We start from the raw sequence: 14764 nt of genomic DNA, 5'->3' as shown, positions 1-14764 counted from the left end.
GGGACAAAGCTCGGCAATATCGCTTCTTGGCTAGCGATTTTTGCCAAGACCGGAAACCGGTGGGAAACGATAGAAACGCAACTGGATTCCACTACAAAGGCAGGTATGCATAACGACGAATTCCACTATTTAAAATGGCGTTTTTTCGTTCCGCAAGCAATTTGCAACATAGATCCTGGTGCGGAATGGCCCTAACAATTTGTTGCAGGGGAGGAGTTTTTGTGAGTCTCTAACTTCTTCAGACACTTTTCTAAAACAGATGATAGTGTTGCTTTTTTTAGTTTCTCAGGGCACATTAGTGTACCACAAGTGATAAAATGTGAGCAGATGGATTGATAACTGGTTGTTCTTTTAGGGTTAGCTTTCCAATAAATTAGAAGGTCTCAAGGTCATGGCAGGCCACTCAGTGAAGCCCATTGACTTTCTGCTAGCTGCCAGAAGGCAGGCATCCCATCCAGCCAGCATGCTGCACAGACTGGGCCAGCTGCCCGATTTGTGTGTGGGCCTTGCTTCTGCTTTCTCTCCAGCATGCTCTGTATGGATCCTGTTTTCCCTTGCTTACTTGCGATATGTAAATGCAAGTGCCTGCTTCAATCTGAGCTTGGCACCCCCCCCCCGACCTATGCTAGCTGGGGTGCAACACCATTAGAATTCAGGGCCGTGTTGGGGACATTGGTGGTCATGGGGGGAGCCATTGAAACATGATGCCTGCATTTGTAACGAAGCAGAGATCAACTATGGCACTGGGTGGGAAGAAGCAGGTACATGCCAAAGCCTGGCAACAGGCAAAGGTTTGTACACCAAGTCAGCTAGTGTCTTCAGCGTGTGAAACACTTTATCTGGTCACTGCAGGGGTTGTGTGTGTGTAAAATGATCCAGGGGTAGGACCGCCTTCTTTTCAACAAGAGCTCCTGGGTTAACTTAAGGGAAGGACATCACGATATTGTTTTTAGCATGATGTGGAGGAAATGGATGCTAAGAATTTCTGCTCCCTTCTCATAAGAGAACTCAGCGTCACCAAGATAAAAAGGATCACTCCACACAGCACAGGATTGCTTAAAGGAACACACAGTGATAAGGTGCAGGGACAGCCATCGAAAAGGCTTTGGAGAACATGCTAAATATACCCAATGGCCCAATGAGCCCATGGCCAGCTGCAGGGGAGCTGCTTTGCTTCCTTCCTGCCTTGCTGGAGACACCTGCCACAAATGGCCCCGATGGGAAACAGCACATGGAGGGCCCGGGCCGTCCTTAAGCACTTGGGAGAAATTGCAGCCATCTTCCCTTCTGGTTTAAGAAGTGGGTGAGGCCTCCCTCCCTCATTCAGCCTCTTGGGTAAGGATTACAGCAACTAGGCGTTTTGTCTCTCCTTCCTCAGTGGAACAAAGCTTATTTTCTGCCCTGTTCGGCCCATGTATAGAAGCTGGCTGTGAGCCTTTGTTCTGGGCGGAGAGGGGGTGTCAGTAGAAGAAGAAGAAGAGTTGGTACGTATATGCCGCTTTTGTCTACCTCAAAATGGCTTCCAGTCGCCTTCCCTTTCCTCTCCCCACAACAGACACCCTGTGGGGTGGGTGAGGCTGAGAGAGGCCTGAGATTCCCGCTTGGTCAGGACAACTCTATCCGTGCTGTGAGGAGTCCAAGGTCACCCAGCTGGTTGCATGCGGGGGGGGGGGGCAGGGAATCAAACCCGCTTGCCAGATTCGAAGTCTGCGCTCCTAACCACTCCCCCAAGCTGGCTCTCCCCCACAGGAATCCTTCTGAAGGGAAAGGAGGGGGCAGTTGCTGTCTGCTCCAGGCGTCACTCTCAAAGAAATGAGCTTTTCCTTTCTTCTGAGAAACATTAACCCGCTTCGTAGCAATTTTCGTGTTCAGAGGGGTGCAGGTGTGATATGGAGCTGCTGCTTTTTCTAGAGTTATTTTTACTCCAATTTTTCAATTTTGTGGAATTGTCTAAAAATAAGCAAGTCTCCATGGAGCTGGCTGGCAACTGTGAGAAATACATCTCTTGAAGAGAGAAATTGGGGGGTTGAAAATAGTCATTACAATACCCTGGTCAGCTCCCTCCTCCTCTGGTGACAGCAGTGGAATAGATTTGCAGGCATTTCAGTTTGCTGACAGGAGTGGAGAAAGAGCACCTCCCTTTGCATGGATTCTGAGGCCAATCCTCATGTTGCTCTCTTGGCCGGGAAGGGGAGAGGAGGCTGGGAGCAAAGAGCTGAGCCGGCCTTCGTCCCCTTGGCTGCTGGGCCACAGACCCTGCCCTGTGCAGCTCCCTGTTTTGCACCAGATGCCATCCTGGTCCCATGGAAGCAGCTCAGCCAGGCAGGCCAGAAGGCAAACCATGGCCTGGAGGCAGAACCCACTCTTGGGGGGCAGGAGGGAGGGAAGTCAGCTCTCCTGCTGTTGAGCTGGGGGGGGGGAGCAGCCGAGGCAGGTGTGAGGATGGCGAGGGAGGGGAGGGCTCTGGTTGAACTCAGTCAGAAAAGACTCAGGTGGTGGTGGGGAAACTGCTGAGGGAAGGGCTTGGTGTCTGGCTAAGCTAAGGGAGGTCATTATGGTCTCTTCTAGATTAGACTTCTGTAACTTGCTCTACGCGGGCCTCCCCTTGTCTTTTTGACCCAGAAACTGCGGCTGGTACAAAACATGGCTGCACTAGAACACCATGGAGGGCCCACATTCAGCCGGTGCTCCTGCATCTGCACTGGTTACCAATCTGCTTCTGGGTCAAGTTCAAGGTATTGGTATTGACCTTTAAGGCCATACACGGCCTGGGTCCCAGTTATATGTGGGACCACTTAGTTGCCTGTGTGCCCCACAGGGCTCTTTGCTCTGCAGGTATGAATCTACTGGTTGTCCTGGACCAGGGCCAGGGCCTTTTCAGTCCTGGCCCCCACCTGGTGGAATGAGCTCCCAGAAGAGCTGAGGGCCCTGACAGAGTTGGCAGCTTTCCACAGGGCCTGCAAGACGGAGCTCTTCCGCCAGGAGTATGGTTGAGGCCGGGGTAGGGTCTTGGTGTTACTATTGGAGGATTCCCCCGCCAATGTTTGATTTGGTCTGGTCCCTCACTCCCAGCGAAACAGAACTTGATCCATAGGCTGAATGGGTGGGGGTTAGAGCTCCTATAGGAATAGATCACCATCTGATTAATTGTAATGTATGGGCTGTTTTAGGGATTTTTATTGTATTTTATTATTGTTGTGGACCACTGCAAGACCTTCTGGAGAGAGGTGGCATAGAAATTTCAAAATGAATGAATGAATGATGTTTTACCCTTTTGCTGTCCTATAATGTTTGGCAGTTAATCAGAGTTTGTGTCGTTCTCGGGAAGACTTGCAAGCTTCAGGGCTTGTTTGAGTGGGCTGCAGTGGATATTTTTACGAATGCATCCCTCCCCCCCCCCTGTCTGTCTGTCTTTCAGTGCAGCGGAGGCTGTGGGCAGGGGAGAATGATCCGACATGTATACTGCAAAACCAGTGATGGGCGAGTGGTGCCTGAATCCCAGTGCAACGTGGAGACCAAGCCGCTGGCCATACACCCCTGCGGGGAAAAGAACTGTCCTGTGCACTGGCTGGCCCAGGACTGGGAAAGAGTAAGAGAACTCTGTGGCTGCCTTCTCCTGCAGGGCTCTGAGTCCCTCGTGCCGCCGTTCCCCGTGGCTGGCACTAGACAGAGAAGAGGAGGAGCTGTTTTTTGTAACCAGCTTTTCCCTACCCAAAGGAGTCTCCAAGCAGCTTCCAATGGCCTCCCCTTCCTCTCCCCACAACAGTCACCTTGTGAGGCAGGTGGGGCTGAGAGAGCTCTGAAAGAACTGGGACTGGCTCAAGGTCACCCAGCTGGCTTCATTATGGGGGGGGGGATCAAACCCAGTTCTCCAGAGTAGAGGCTGCCGCTCTTAACCACGACCCGACGCTGGTGTGAGCAGTGCAACTGTCTCACCTGCAGACAGAAACAGAGAGAGAGGCCGGAATGCAAGGAAAGTAGCTGACTGATGTGTCAAATGGGTTCTGGGGGAGGTGCACATGGATGCCAGGGAGGCCTGGATGCCTGCTTGCAAAAATGCTGCTGACATGGGGAACATGAAACTCAGCGAAGCCTTCGTTTGTCAGAAGGGGACTTCCAGTTGGTGCGTTCTGCTGTCAAGCGCCAGATGCCCTCCCCCGTTCCGCATCAGATGAAATGTCAGATTCTCCAATCTGTTTAAATTATGGAACTGTGTGTGTGTCTGCTTATTCTGCACAGTCCCTTCTACTTCTTCCCATCATGCAGAAGTGCAAGGAGGACAGTGGTGTTCCCAATTAATTGGGGGTTCAGATTACCTAAGGTTCTGTTAACATATTCTCAAGGACCTGCATCCCTGAGCATGAGAAATCTGACGTTAATTAATGTTTCAAACCCTACCGTTCCCAGAGCAAGGTTTCCTGCAATACACGCAGCCTTGGGTGGAAAGGAGGCAGTGAAAAGGCCTTTGGGAAGGTGGTGGGTTAACTCTTGATTTCCATTTGACCTTTACCCTGGCAGTGTAACACCACATGTGGCCGAGGAGTGAAGAAACGGATTGTACTTTGCCTGGAGGTCATCACTGGGAAAATCAGGACCCGCAACCCAAGTGAATGTGACAGCACCAAGAAGCCCTCTGAGGAAACAACCTGCTTTGAACGCCCTTGTTTCAAGTGGTACACGACCCCTTGGTCTGAGGTGAGGGCTGGTTTCCAGCGGAATGCAGTCAAGGGATTCAGAAGGTTCTCTGGATTCCCTCACACATAAGCAGGACTTCAGGGCTTCTGGAGATGCTGACGCAAATATCTGCTAAGAGAAAAAGGCATTGTTAGTATTTTCTAATCTGAACATATAAATAAAAAGGTAAGAGGGTGCTGGGAAGAACAGGGACTCATTGCCTACCAGTCAGGTAGGCTGTCCCAGCTGTCCCATCCCTGGTTGGCCGTCCATCCAACAAATGGCCAATCAGATAGGCTGTCTGCCACTGGCTGCACCCCCTCAAACTTCTTCCACTTAGAAAAAGTGCCAGCCTGTTCTACTGCGCTGATGGCCAAAGGTGAGCCAGGAGTTGAGTGAACTGGGAGGGACGGATGGGGGCCCTGGGACCATGGTCGGGGGAGGGCGGTTGCCCAGCCAGTGACTGGAGACTGGGAGGGAGGGGGAGCCTTTCCCTGGCCTTGCATGTGAGGGGGGGCAGGTTGGGATGCCTGGCTGCCGGCGGGTGGGATCTGAGAGGGAAGGCCTGGGAGAGGAAGGAAGGCCTGGGAGGAAGGCCTGGGAGGAAGGCCTGGGAGGAAGGCCTGGGAGGAAGGCCTGGGAGTGAGGGGGACCCGCAACACGAGGCCTTGCCACTGGCTGCCTGTCTGTATGTGACCCGCACCCATCTCCATGCCTTGGGCTCATGACCCAGCTGGGCCCTTGCTGGAGGGCAGCCACACCAGCAAGTGGGAGCTTTTTCGGGAGGACCTTCCTTCCTTCCTTCCTTCCTTCCTTCCTTCCTTCCTTCCTTCCTTCCTTCCTTCCTTCCTTCCCTCCCTCCCTCCCTCCCTCCCTCCACCAGGATATCCTCTTGGCAGCAGAGGATAGGACCTACAATAATGGGTTAAACTCCATGGAGAACAATATCGACTAAATATCTGGAAAAAATGTACATAGAGTAGTTCAGCAGTGGAATAGGCTGCCTAAGGAGGTGGTGAGCTCCCCCTCACTGGCAGTCTTCAAGCAAAGGTTGGATGCACACTTTTCTTGGATGCTTTAGGATGCTTTGGGCTGATCCTGCATTGAGCAGGGGGTTGGACGAGATGGCCTGTATGGCCCCTTCCAACTCTAGGAATCTATGATTTTGAATGAGTGGATTCCCATGGCCTGCCTCTTCCCAGCCAAGTACTGACCAGGGCTGACCCTGCTGAGCATCTTGAAACTGGATGCAGTCAGGCTAGCCTGGGCCATCCAGGAGAGGACTAACTTGGTGCGACTATTGAACTGCTGCCTTCATAGATTCAAATTCCTCCTAGCCAGTGAACTCTTTAGTGGACTGATCTGCTGCCTAATGTCCTTTGCTTGATGCTCAAAGGCCTTCCTGGGCCTTGGCCTTCCCACCTTCCGCTCCTCACCCTGCCTACTCCCCCTGGCCATCGGTGTCCTGCTCTAGGCCTTGTCCAGGCTGGCCAGTGAGTGCCAGGGGGTTGGGCTCATTTTTTCACTCTGTTCCCCAAGAGGGTGATGTCCCTTGGTGGCTACCAGGCTGCATCTGACTCTGGGAGGCAGGAAACAGCTTCTCTCGTAGAAAGGAACACTCTGGGCTCTTCAACGGCGCTTCAACATTTCTTCTGCAGCTTTCACAATGAATATTAATGGAATTTTTGATATATTCTCTGGAGAAGGATGATTGCATGTTTTATAACTGAGAGAACTTTTTTGTGAATTTCTAGAGGCCGTGGCTCCCCAAGACCTCAGGCAAAAAACAGTCCCATCCTCCTGTCTACCCTTTTAACAAAGTTTTGCTCATAAGGAATCCAAACTCACCTCCACATTCATCTTATGACTACAACTGTTATAAATTGTGCAAAACTGACCCAGTTTCTTGTAGAACATAAAATTCTGCAGATTTCACATCAGTTACTCTGCTCTTGGTCATTAACACCCACTCCCTATTGTTCAGTAGCCTTAAGCAACTGCATCTTGAGGGTTTTCCACTGCTTTCAAGCCTATTTTATAGCCTGAGGGCTAGAAACTTGCTTTATAAAGCAAATGAAAGCTGCCTGCCTTCACAATCATGGCACATAGAGAGCCCTAAACAACAGCTCGATTTCAGTTTCAAAATGTCACTGTTAAAATGTGCAATTTTGGTGAATTGCGAACGTTCTACAAACATTAATTTCAATCCAAGTAACAGATCAGCATGACCATTTCTGGTCTTAAGCTGCTTGTTCCTTGGTCTGTGAGCTGGGATTGTGAGCAGGACTCAGCTCTGAAACAGTACTCAGACAGTCAGTATTGGGCATGTGTGTTGCAGTTGCTCTTTTTGTTGTTGTTTATTAAAATTGGCTGGCCAATTGAATTTATGAACCTTTTCCTAGACTTTGAACCTGGCCCAAGGGTCTCAAGGAGTTACACTTGACTCTGCCAAGGAGAAAAAAGAAAAAAAACATCTTCTCTGTTTCTCACCTGTCCAGTGCACCAAAACATGCGGCATCGGCGTGAGGATGCGAGACGTCAAATGCTACCAAGGGAGGGATCTGGTCCGGGGCTGCGACCCTCTTGTGAAACCTGTTGGCAAACAGACCTGTGACCTTCAGCCGTGCCCCACTGAACCACCAGGTAATAGGGGAGAGTGGCTGGCAGGGTCAGGGATGTGGGAAACACGCGGTGCCACGTTCAGAAAGCAGAGAGGCTTTGGGGGCTGCCTGCTCCTTTTCCAGGCTTCCGTGAGTTTGATTTCGCTTCGATAACTCACTCAAGCAGGGCCTTCCGAATTCACACGTCGCCATCTTGAAAAAACTTACTGGAACTTAAATGTAAGCCGGCAACCACTCAGTCCTGGGATGCTCACACGCAGTTCATACCTCCTGGCCAGTTACCTTGTGCCCCTGCTGGCTTCCTTGCCTTTCACGCCCTTTTTGTGATTCCTGCCATTCCCTTGGGCCACCTGGGCATCTGGGCTGTTCCCACTATCTTCTTTACGACTTCTTGTGATAGTGGCCAGCCCCCATCACTACCGTGCTGATCATCTGCAACTCAAGGTGAAGCATTGCCTTGTGGGGGGAGTGGAGGTGGTATTCCAAAAGCAATATAGGATCTGGCCTGGGACCCATCCTCAGTTCAAGAAAAAGTATATCTGTTGCTGCTCTAATGCTACCTAATAAAGAAGTCTGATTTTACAGTCACAAGTCTTGTTACTATCTACGGGGGTGGGGGTGGCGGTGGGGCAATCCTCACAATTCCGAACTGGCATTTTTATTGACCCCAAGATCCCTTTCAGCCTCAGTCATTCAGACCCCATCAATTTGTCCCTGCAGATGGGACTTCCCATTGGGCATCACTTCCTTCTTATAGGCACTAAACTTCATTTGCTGCAGCTGTTCAGTGGCCAAACTAAGGGAGATCCTCCTGGATGTCTTCACAAATAGGCCTTGATTTTCATCATGCAGAATATCATCGGCACTGTTCACCTGCCCCTCCCAATGCCCTGCTGGGCCTGCTGGAGGCGGCGGCCGCCTGGACATCGCAGATCCCCAAATTATTAATTTCGGGGGACTTCAATGTCCATGCAGATTCGTCAGCTCCAGGACTTGGCCCGGACCTGGTGTCGGCCATGGTGACACTGGAGTTCTCTCAGTTTGTTGCTGGTCCCACTCAGCAGCCTGGCCACACCCTGGATCTGATCTTTGGTGCTGGTGTTGAGATAGATCTGGTGGCTGACAATGTTGTTCCATGGTCTGACCACCATACCCTGAAGGCTTGCCTACGGATGCCACCCCTCCCCTGTTCGGGTGACGGACACATTTTAGTCTGCCCACGGAGACTTATGGAATTTGAAAGATTCCTGAATGCTCTGCGGGACCCGATGCTCTCCAGTGTCTTGCTGGAGGCCTTTGTGGAGGACTGGCAGTCCTGCCTGTTGGCCACCATTGACAAGATAGTTCCTGAGCGCCCTCTCCGCCCTTGTCCAAATCAGGCCCTGTGGTTTACTGCGAAGCTTTGGGAGAGGAAGAGGAAGGTGAGACGGCTAGAGCGAGTGTGGAGGAAGACTCGTGATGAAGCTACAAGAACATCTCCTCGCACACTTATGAGGGCGTATGAGATGGCAGTGAAAGCGGCAAAGTGTGACTACTTTGCCTCAGAAATCATGATCGCTAGCTCTCACCTAGCCCAATTATTTAGGCTAGTTCGGACCCTTACTGCCCTCACGGGAGGGCATCAAAATAGTAGTCAATTGGAACTTGGCTGTGAGGTTTTTGCAAGCTATTTTGAGGATAAGATCTTGTTGCTCCACCGTGACCTTACTGCCACAGTTGATACAGTTTGCTAACAAGAAGCTCCGTGACCGTTATGGGGGATTAGGTTTGATGACTTCAGGCAGCTCTCTTTATCCGAAATGGACAAATTACTAGGGTCAGTGAGGGCGACCACTTGTCACCTTGATGGTGACCTCCATCGTGGTTGCTTAAGACCTGCGACCCATGGATAGACATTCCCCTGAGGGAGATTATAAACCTCTCCCTTACATTGGGAGACTTCCCTAGCAGCTCAAGGAGGCAGTGGTTCGCCCTCTTCTGAAAAAACCATTGTGGGACCCGAAGGACCCTGCCAGCTACCGCCCAGTATCGCATCTTGCATTCTTGGGCAAGGTAGTTGAGAGGGACACCACAGACCAGCTCCTAGTATTTTTGGAGGAAACTTTATCCCTTGATCCATACCAGTCTGGCTTCCGTCCTGGCCATGGGGAGGAGACTGTGCTGGTCGCCCTGACAGATGATCTCTGGCGCCAACTGGACCGGGCGGGTTGGTCATTCTTGGAAGGGTGGCTTCTAAGTGGCTAACCTTTCTAGAGAACAGATCACAGAGGATCGCTGTGGGGGAGGAGTTATCCCACTCCTTTGTATTCCCATGGGGGGTGCCACAGGGAGCGGTGCTCTCCCCCACATTATTTTAACATCTATATGCGTCCTCTGGCCCAGCTGATATGGAGTTATTTGCCAGCTGTTTGGAAGCAGTGGCTGGATGGCTGGATGGATCAGGAGAAGCCACCTGAAACTCAACCCCTCCAAGACGGAGGGAGCAGGAACAGGAAGTGCATCTTCCCTGCCTGGATGGGGTGCAGTTGTCATCTGTGCCCCAAGCCAGGAATTTGGGAGTGATTCTGGATGCCTCATTTTCCATGGAGGCCCAGGTCACCAAGGTAGCCTGGATGGCGTTTCTCCATCCACGCCAAGCTCGGCTACAAGCGCCCTACCTGCCCCCGGAACACCTGGCCACTGTGATCCATGCAATGGTGCAATGGTCACTTCTAGGTTAGACTTCTGTAACTCGCTGTATGCGGGCCTACCCTTGTCCGTAACCTGGAAGTTCAGCTGGTATAGAACACAGCTGCACGGGTCCTCACTAAATCATCTTGGAGGTCCCATGTTCAGCCTCTGCTGAAGCAGCTGCACTGGTTGCCAGTTTGTTTCCGGATTAGGTTCAAGGTTTTGGTATTAACCTTCAAGGCTCTGCGCAGCTTGGGTCCTGCATATCTGAGGGACCGCCGACCTCCCTATGCCTCCCCACACGGGCACTTTGCAGGTAAGAATCTGCTGATGATCCCAGGACCTCGGGAGGCTTGCCAGGCCTTTTCGGTCCTGACCCCTACCTGGTGGAATGAGCTCCCTGAAGAGCTGCGGGCCCTGTTGGAGCTCTCTGAATTCCGCAGGGCCTGCAAAATGGAGCTCTTCCGCCAGGTGTTTGTCTGAGGCCGGGTGGGGCCTGGGGCTAAGATTGGGCCCCTCTCCCTGGAGGGGGAGGTCAGTATTAGACTGACCTGGTTCCTCAGAATGTTCCACCCTATGCCTAGTTATCCATCCACTCCCTTCTGCTCATCCAGTAGGCCTGTATAGGAATAGTTTTTTCTTAATTGCCATCACTATGACTGAGTCATTGTTTTAATGGGGAATTTTAATGGGTTTTAATGTACTGTATTTGTATTGAAGTATTGTGAACCGCTGCGAGCCGGTTTCCGAGAGCAGCGGTCATACAAATCAAATAAATAAATAAATAATAATAATAGGTCACAGACCATTTCTGGACAGATTAAACAACAGCCCTAGTCCCGTTCCTAGTCCCTGTGGGAGCCCAGTGCTCACTTCTCTCTGTTTATTCCCATCTTCTGCTTCCTGTAATTTATTCACCTTTAATCAGGGATCTGTCCTGGGCCCTGTGTTGTTCAACATATTCATAAAAAATACACATGAAGGAATGGTGGGGGGGGGGGTACACAGCAGAAGACAAAATCAGGATACAGGATGATCTTGACAGGCTGGAAAACTGGGCTAAAATGAATAAAATGAATTTCAATAGTGATAAATGTAAAGTTCTGCATTTAGGTAGGAAAAATTGAATGCCTCATTTTAGGATGGGGGAGACCTGTCTTGGCAGTAGTTTGTGCAAAAACTATCTAGGGGTCTTAGTAGACCATAAACTGGACATGAGTTTTAAACCCCACTTTTCACTGCCTGAAGGAGTCTCAAGGCGATTTACAGTCGCCTTCCCTTCCTCTCACAAAAGACTCCTTGCGAGGTCGGGGAGGCTGAGAGAGCCCTGAGAGAACTTTGTAAGAATAGCTCATTCCAGCGATGTGCGCTTCTTCCCTGCTGTGTTGTTCGCTTAGTGAGGACAGAGGAGCATGTTGGGTCCCCTTCCTAGATGTGCATGGCACTTGCAGGCTAAAAGGCTTTGCTCCAGAAGGTTCTCGGTTCACCCCTGTATGGGCATGACAGCATTTGGGAGAATGGCAAGTATGTAGTATTTTGTTTTGAGGGCCTGCATTCGCTGCAGACTGTGAGACATAAACCCACAAAACAGTCATTTCAGTGGCTCTTATGTCTGCAGCAATGAAGTCTCAGACGCTTTCACCTGAATGCATCCTGTGGGTTTGAGCTGAGGCTGCTCTCTGCTGCATCTATGTCTTACACCTGAGTCTGACCCCCATGTGTCCTGTCTCCCTCCTTCCCCCCCCCCCCTTGCAGATGACAACTGCCAAGACCAAGCTGGAACAAACTGTGCCCTGGCAATGAAGGTGAATCTCTGCAGTCACTGGTACTACAGTAAAGCCTGCTGCAGGTCTTGCCGCGCTCCGCATTCCTAGGAGGGGACAGCCAGTATGTGCGAGCAAAGGGGAGACCCTCCTGCCCGTCTGCCATACCGACTGCCAGGGCGAGAAAGCCTGGCCTTTGGCGGTCTCCTCCCCTGCCTGCCTGCCTGCCTGCCTGCCTGCCTCTGTCTCTTCCATGCTGCAGCATGGAGGAATTGGCCGCTCACCCACTTTGCCTTTCAGCACAGACTTTGGTACTACTGTCTACCAGCCCTGCGTGTTTGCAAAGAAGCTGTGTGCCATCAATATGCATCCGGTTCTGCTTTGGACTTGCTTTTGTTGCCATTTCCTAGTGGCCTAGCAAGATTTTATCTGGAGGAGTATTTGCATTTTTGATGGCCCCCCATAAATGCCAGAGTTATTCTGAGCCTGTGTGTACTCCCCATCTCCCTGCATGGCACCAAGAACCCCTCTAGACAAGACCTGTTTGCACCCAGGCTAGCTGCAGAAGCTTTAATGGTTGGGTAGGAACACGTCACGTGGGACGAGAGGCCTCACTGCTTGGGGGTCGTTTCTGAACCAGCAGGGCAAACCTCCCAGGCTTCCCGATCCTGTGGCCGGGGTGTGTGCTGTCAGTCCAATGCCCGGGCAGCCTTCTGTCGTGCTCCGGGCAGAGGGCCCGTTTCCAAGTGAACAAGCTCGGTGGCCACCTATTGTTTCATCCATTCCTGCTTTGCTTTATTTAAGAAATTAGATATTTTAAGAAGTTACAAAACTGATTTGGGAATTGTGTGGGTGGGCTTTGTGTGGGAATGTTTTGGTGACATCGTGAATCTATATGTGCTTTTCACAGAACCAATTCTTTTTCGGGATTCAGTCCCAGAGAGGGAAAAGTGCATTTGGGCAGGATGAAGGAGGGCCTCTCAAACAGCCTCTTCACTGTGCTGTGACTGTTTTGTCTTTCTTTGGCTCCTGATGTCTCTTAGATGCCGTGTCTTTCCTATTCAGCCATATTTGTTTTTCTTTGCAGCAATGATGAGATGAAATTAATGCTGTCCAGGTAGCTAAGCCAAAGCCCATTAGATGTAATATGTAGGTGTGTATTTTTTCAGAGAATTTTATCTTGTAATCTAACTCCAGGCCTGTAATCCATAATTAAAATGACATAATGCTGACATATTGTAGAGAATAATGAAACCATAACAGCACTTTATATCACAAAAAAGAGATGTGTGCTCTTTTTTAATATATTTGTTTACAAATGGTGAACTTTATCCCTGTAACCATAGAATTGTACCCATATGGACATTTTAAATAAATGTTTGTTGTATTTATGGTGCCAGATACTTCTCTTGGAATTTGTCTGTTTTCGATACTGAATCCAAAGGGGGAAACACTGACAACTAAAACTGTATTAAAACCACCTGAGGAGGTGGTTTTTCTACAGCTGGCCCCCAATATTTCCAGATTCTTCCAAATATTTCCAGAGTTTTTCAGCAGAAACCTTTGGGATACCTGAAAGATACCAGAAGAATACAAAACATGCCTCCAACTACACTCTTCCCCCAGCTTTCTTTTGGGGGGCAAGTCTCTCATCTTGACGGCAGTGGTACCTTGCCAGTAGACATCTGGACTGCAGAGCTTGGTACCTGGACTCAGGGTTGTCTTCCATCCCACCTGAAGGATTAGGCAAATACAGGGACAGGGCAACCCATGGCAGCTAACTGGAATCTCCACCTGAGGAAGGAAGGAGGGAGGGAAACTGTCACATCCAGGTCTTATGCATGAACTTCCCAAGAATGGTTAGAAACCAAACAGTGGCTTTGATGGATCCAGCAAATCCTGTTCAAATCCCTGAGAGAATTCATTAGAACTGCCTTGAAATGATGGGGGTGGGGGAAAGGCCCCCTTTTGCAGGGTAGCAGGATTGTAAGAAGAGACATGGGTTCAAATCCTCACTGTGTCAGTGGGCCATTTGGTGCCAGTAACTCTGTGGCCGAGGTAATCACCAAAGGTGCCATGAGAACAAAATGGGGAAGAGGACCATGTGCAGAAGAACCCTGAGAGTTTTGGAAATCTTGTTGATCCAACTAGGCAGGACTGATGAGACTTCACTGGAATAGATTCAGGTGCATTGCCATGTTGGACTGAAGCAAGAAAGCAAAGTTCAAGTCCACGCACAAGTTTAAGCTTAAAACGCAAGCTTTCATGTTCATGCACACTTCCTCCAACACAATGAAAGGGGAATTTACTCCTCTGCACACATAGGGTCTCAGCTAATCTCTCAGGGAGTCCACAGTTGGGGAGGCATTTGTCCAAAAGTCCCCAATCTTGACAGATTAATTTCTTCACTGTTGCCCCCCCCCCGGAGTCTAACCCAGAGAAATGATAAACATATATATTTAGCTTTTTATTCATGTATCATCCATAAATCTGTCTTTATGCCTCCTTCTAGCATCCTGCTCACCCTCTGGCTGCAGGTGTGGAGTGGGTTGTTCCCCTTCCATTGTGTCTGAGATAGGGTAGGTGCACACGAAAGTTTACACCTTGAATAAAACTCTGTGGGTCTTAAATGTGCTGCTGAACTCAAACTTCAGACTTCACTGGGTTGCTGTAAAAATCTGTGCTGACACTGACTGTCACGGGCTCATTTCACGAGTCCTGCTACAGAAAAGCAACAGAATCCTACACCCTCAGTGGAGGGTGCCTATCACATCCAAATGAGTTGGGGTCTCACACATGTCTTTCTGGCCAGGGGGCTGGCTCAGCACCGTGAGTTGTGCAGAAATCACAGTGGGCTCGACTGAGGTTCAGTAATGCTCTCTTGTTTGTATTTCAAAAATGGAAACACAATTCAGAAAACAGATGTGCCTTCGCTATCACAAATTTGGGAAACACAAAGCTAGAATGATTTTGATAAAAGTTGAAATACTGGGGTTTTAGCCCTTGCATGGCTTTTCTGGCCTCTTGCAGAATTCC

General features: G+C 50.2%; 1 protein-coding gene across 6 annotated transcripts in view; it reads left to right on the top strand.

Annotated features, from left to right (window-relative positions):
* The window catches only part of ADAMTSL2 (ADAMTS like 2), a 78021-nt gene extending 64894 nt beyond the window's left edge, over nucleotides 1–13127 (top strand). For all 6 annotated transcript variants that reach the window (XM_077306725.1, XM_077306728.1, XM_077306726.1 and 3 more), the window contains 4 exons: nucleotides 3419–3589; nucleotides 4519–4695; nucleotides 7173–7317; nucleotides 11721–13127. In XM_077306725.1, coding sequence (XP_077162840.1) covers nucleotides 3419–3589; nucleotides 4519–4695; nucleotides 7173–7317; nucleotides 11721–11839 — 612 coding nt within the window. In that variant the 3' untranslated portion in view covers nucleotides 11840–13127. The remainder of the gene's footprint in view (nucleotides 1–3418; nucleotides 3590–4518; nucleotides 4696–7172; nucleotides 7318–11720) is intronic.
* The last annotated feature ends 1637 nt before the right edge of the window (nucleotides 13128–14764 follow it).

This window comes from Paroedura picta, chromosome 12 (genome assembly GCF_049243985.1).
Source record: "Paroedura picta isolate Pp20150507F chromosome 12, Ppicta_v3.0, whole genome shotgun sequence".
NCBI lineage: Eukaryota > Metazoa > Chordata > Lepidosauria > Squamata > Gekkonidae > Paroedura > Paroedura picta.
Note: the sequence above shows the minus strand (reverse complement) of the source record. Positions and strands in the feature narration are given on the sequence as shown.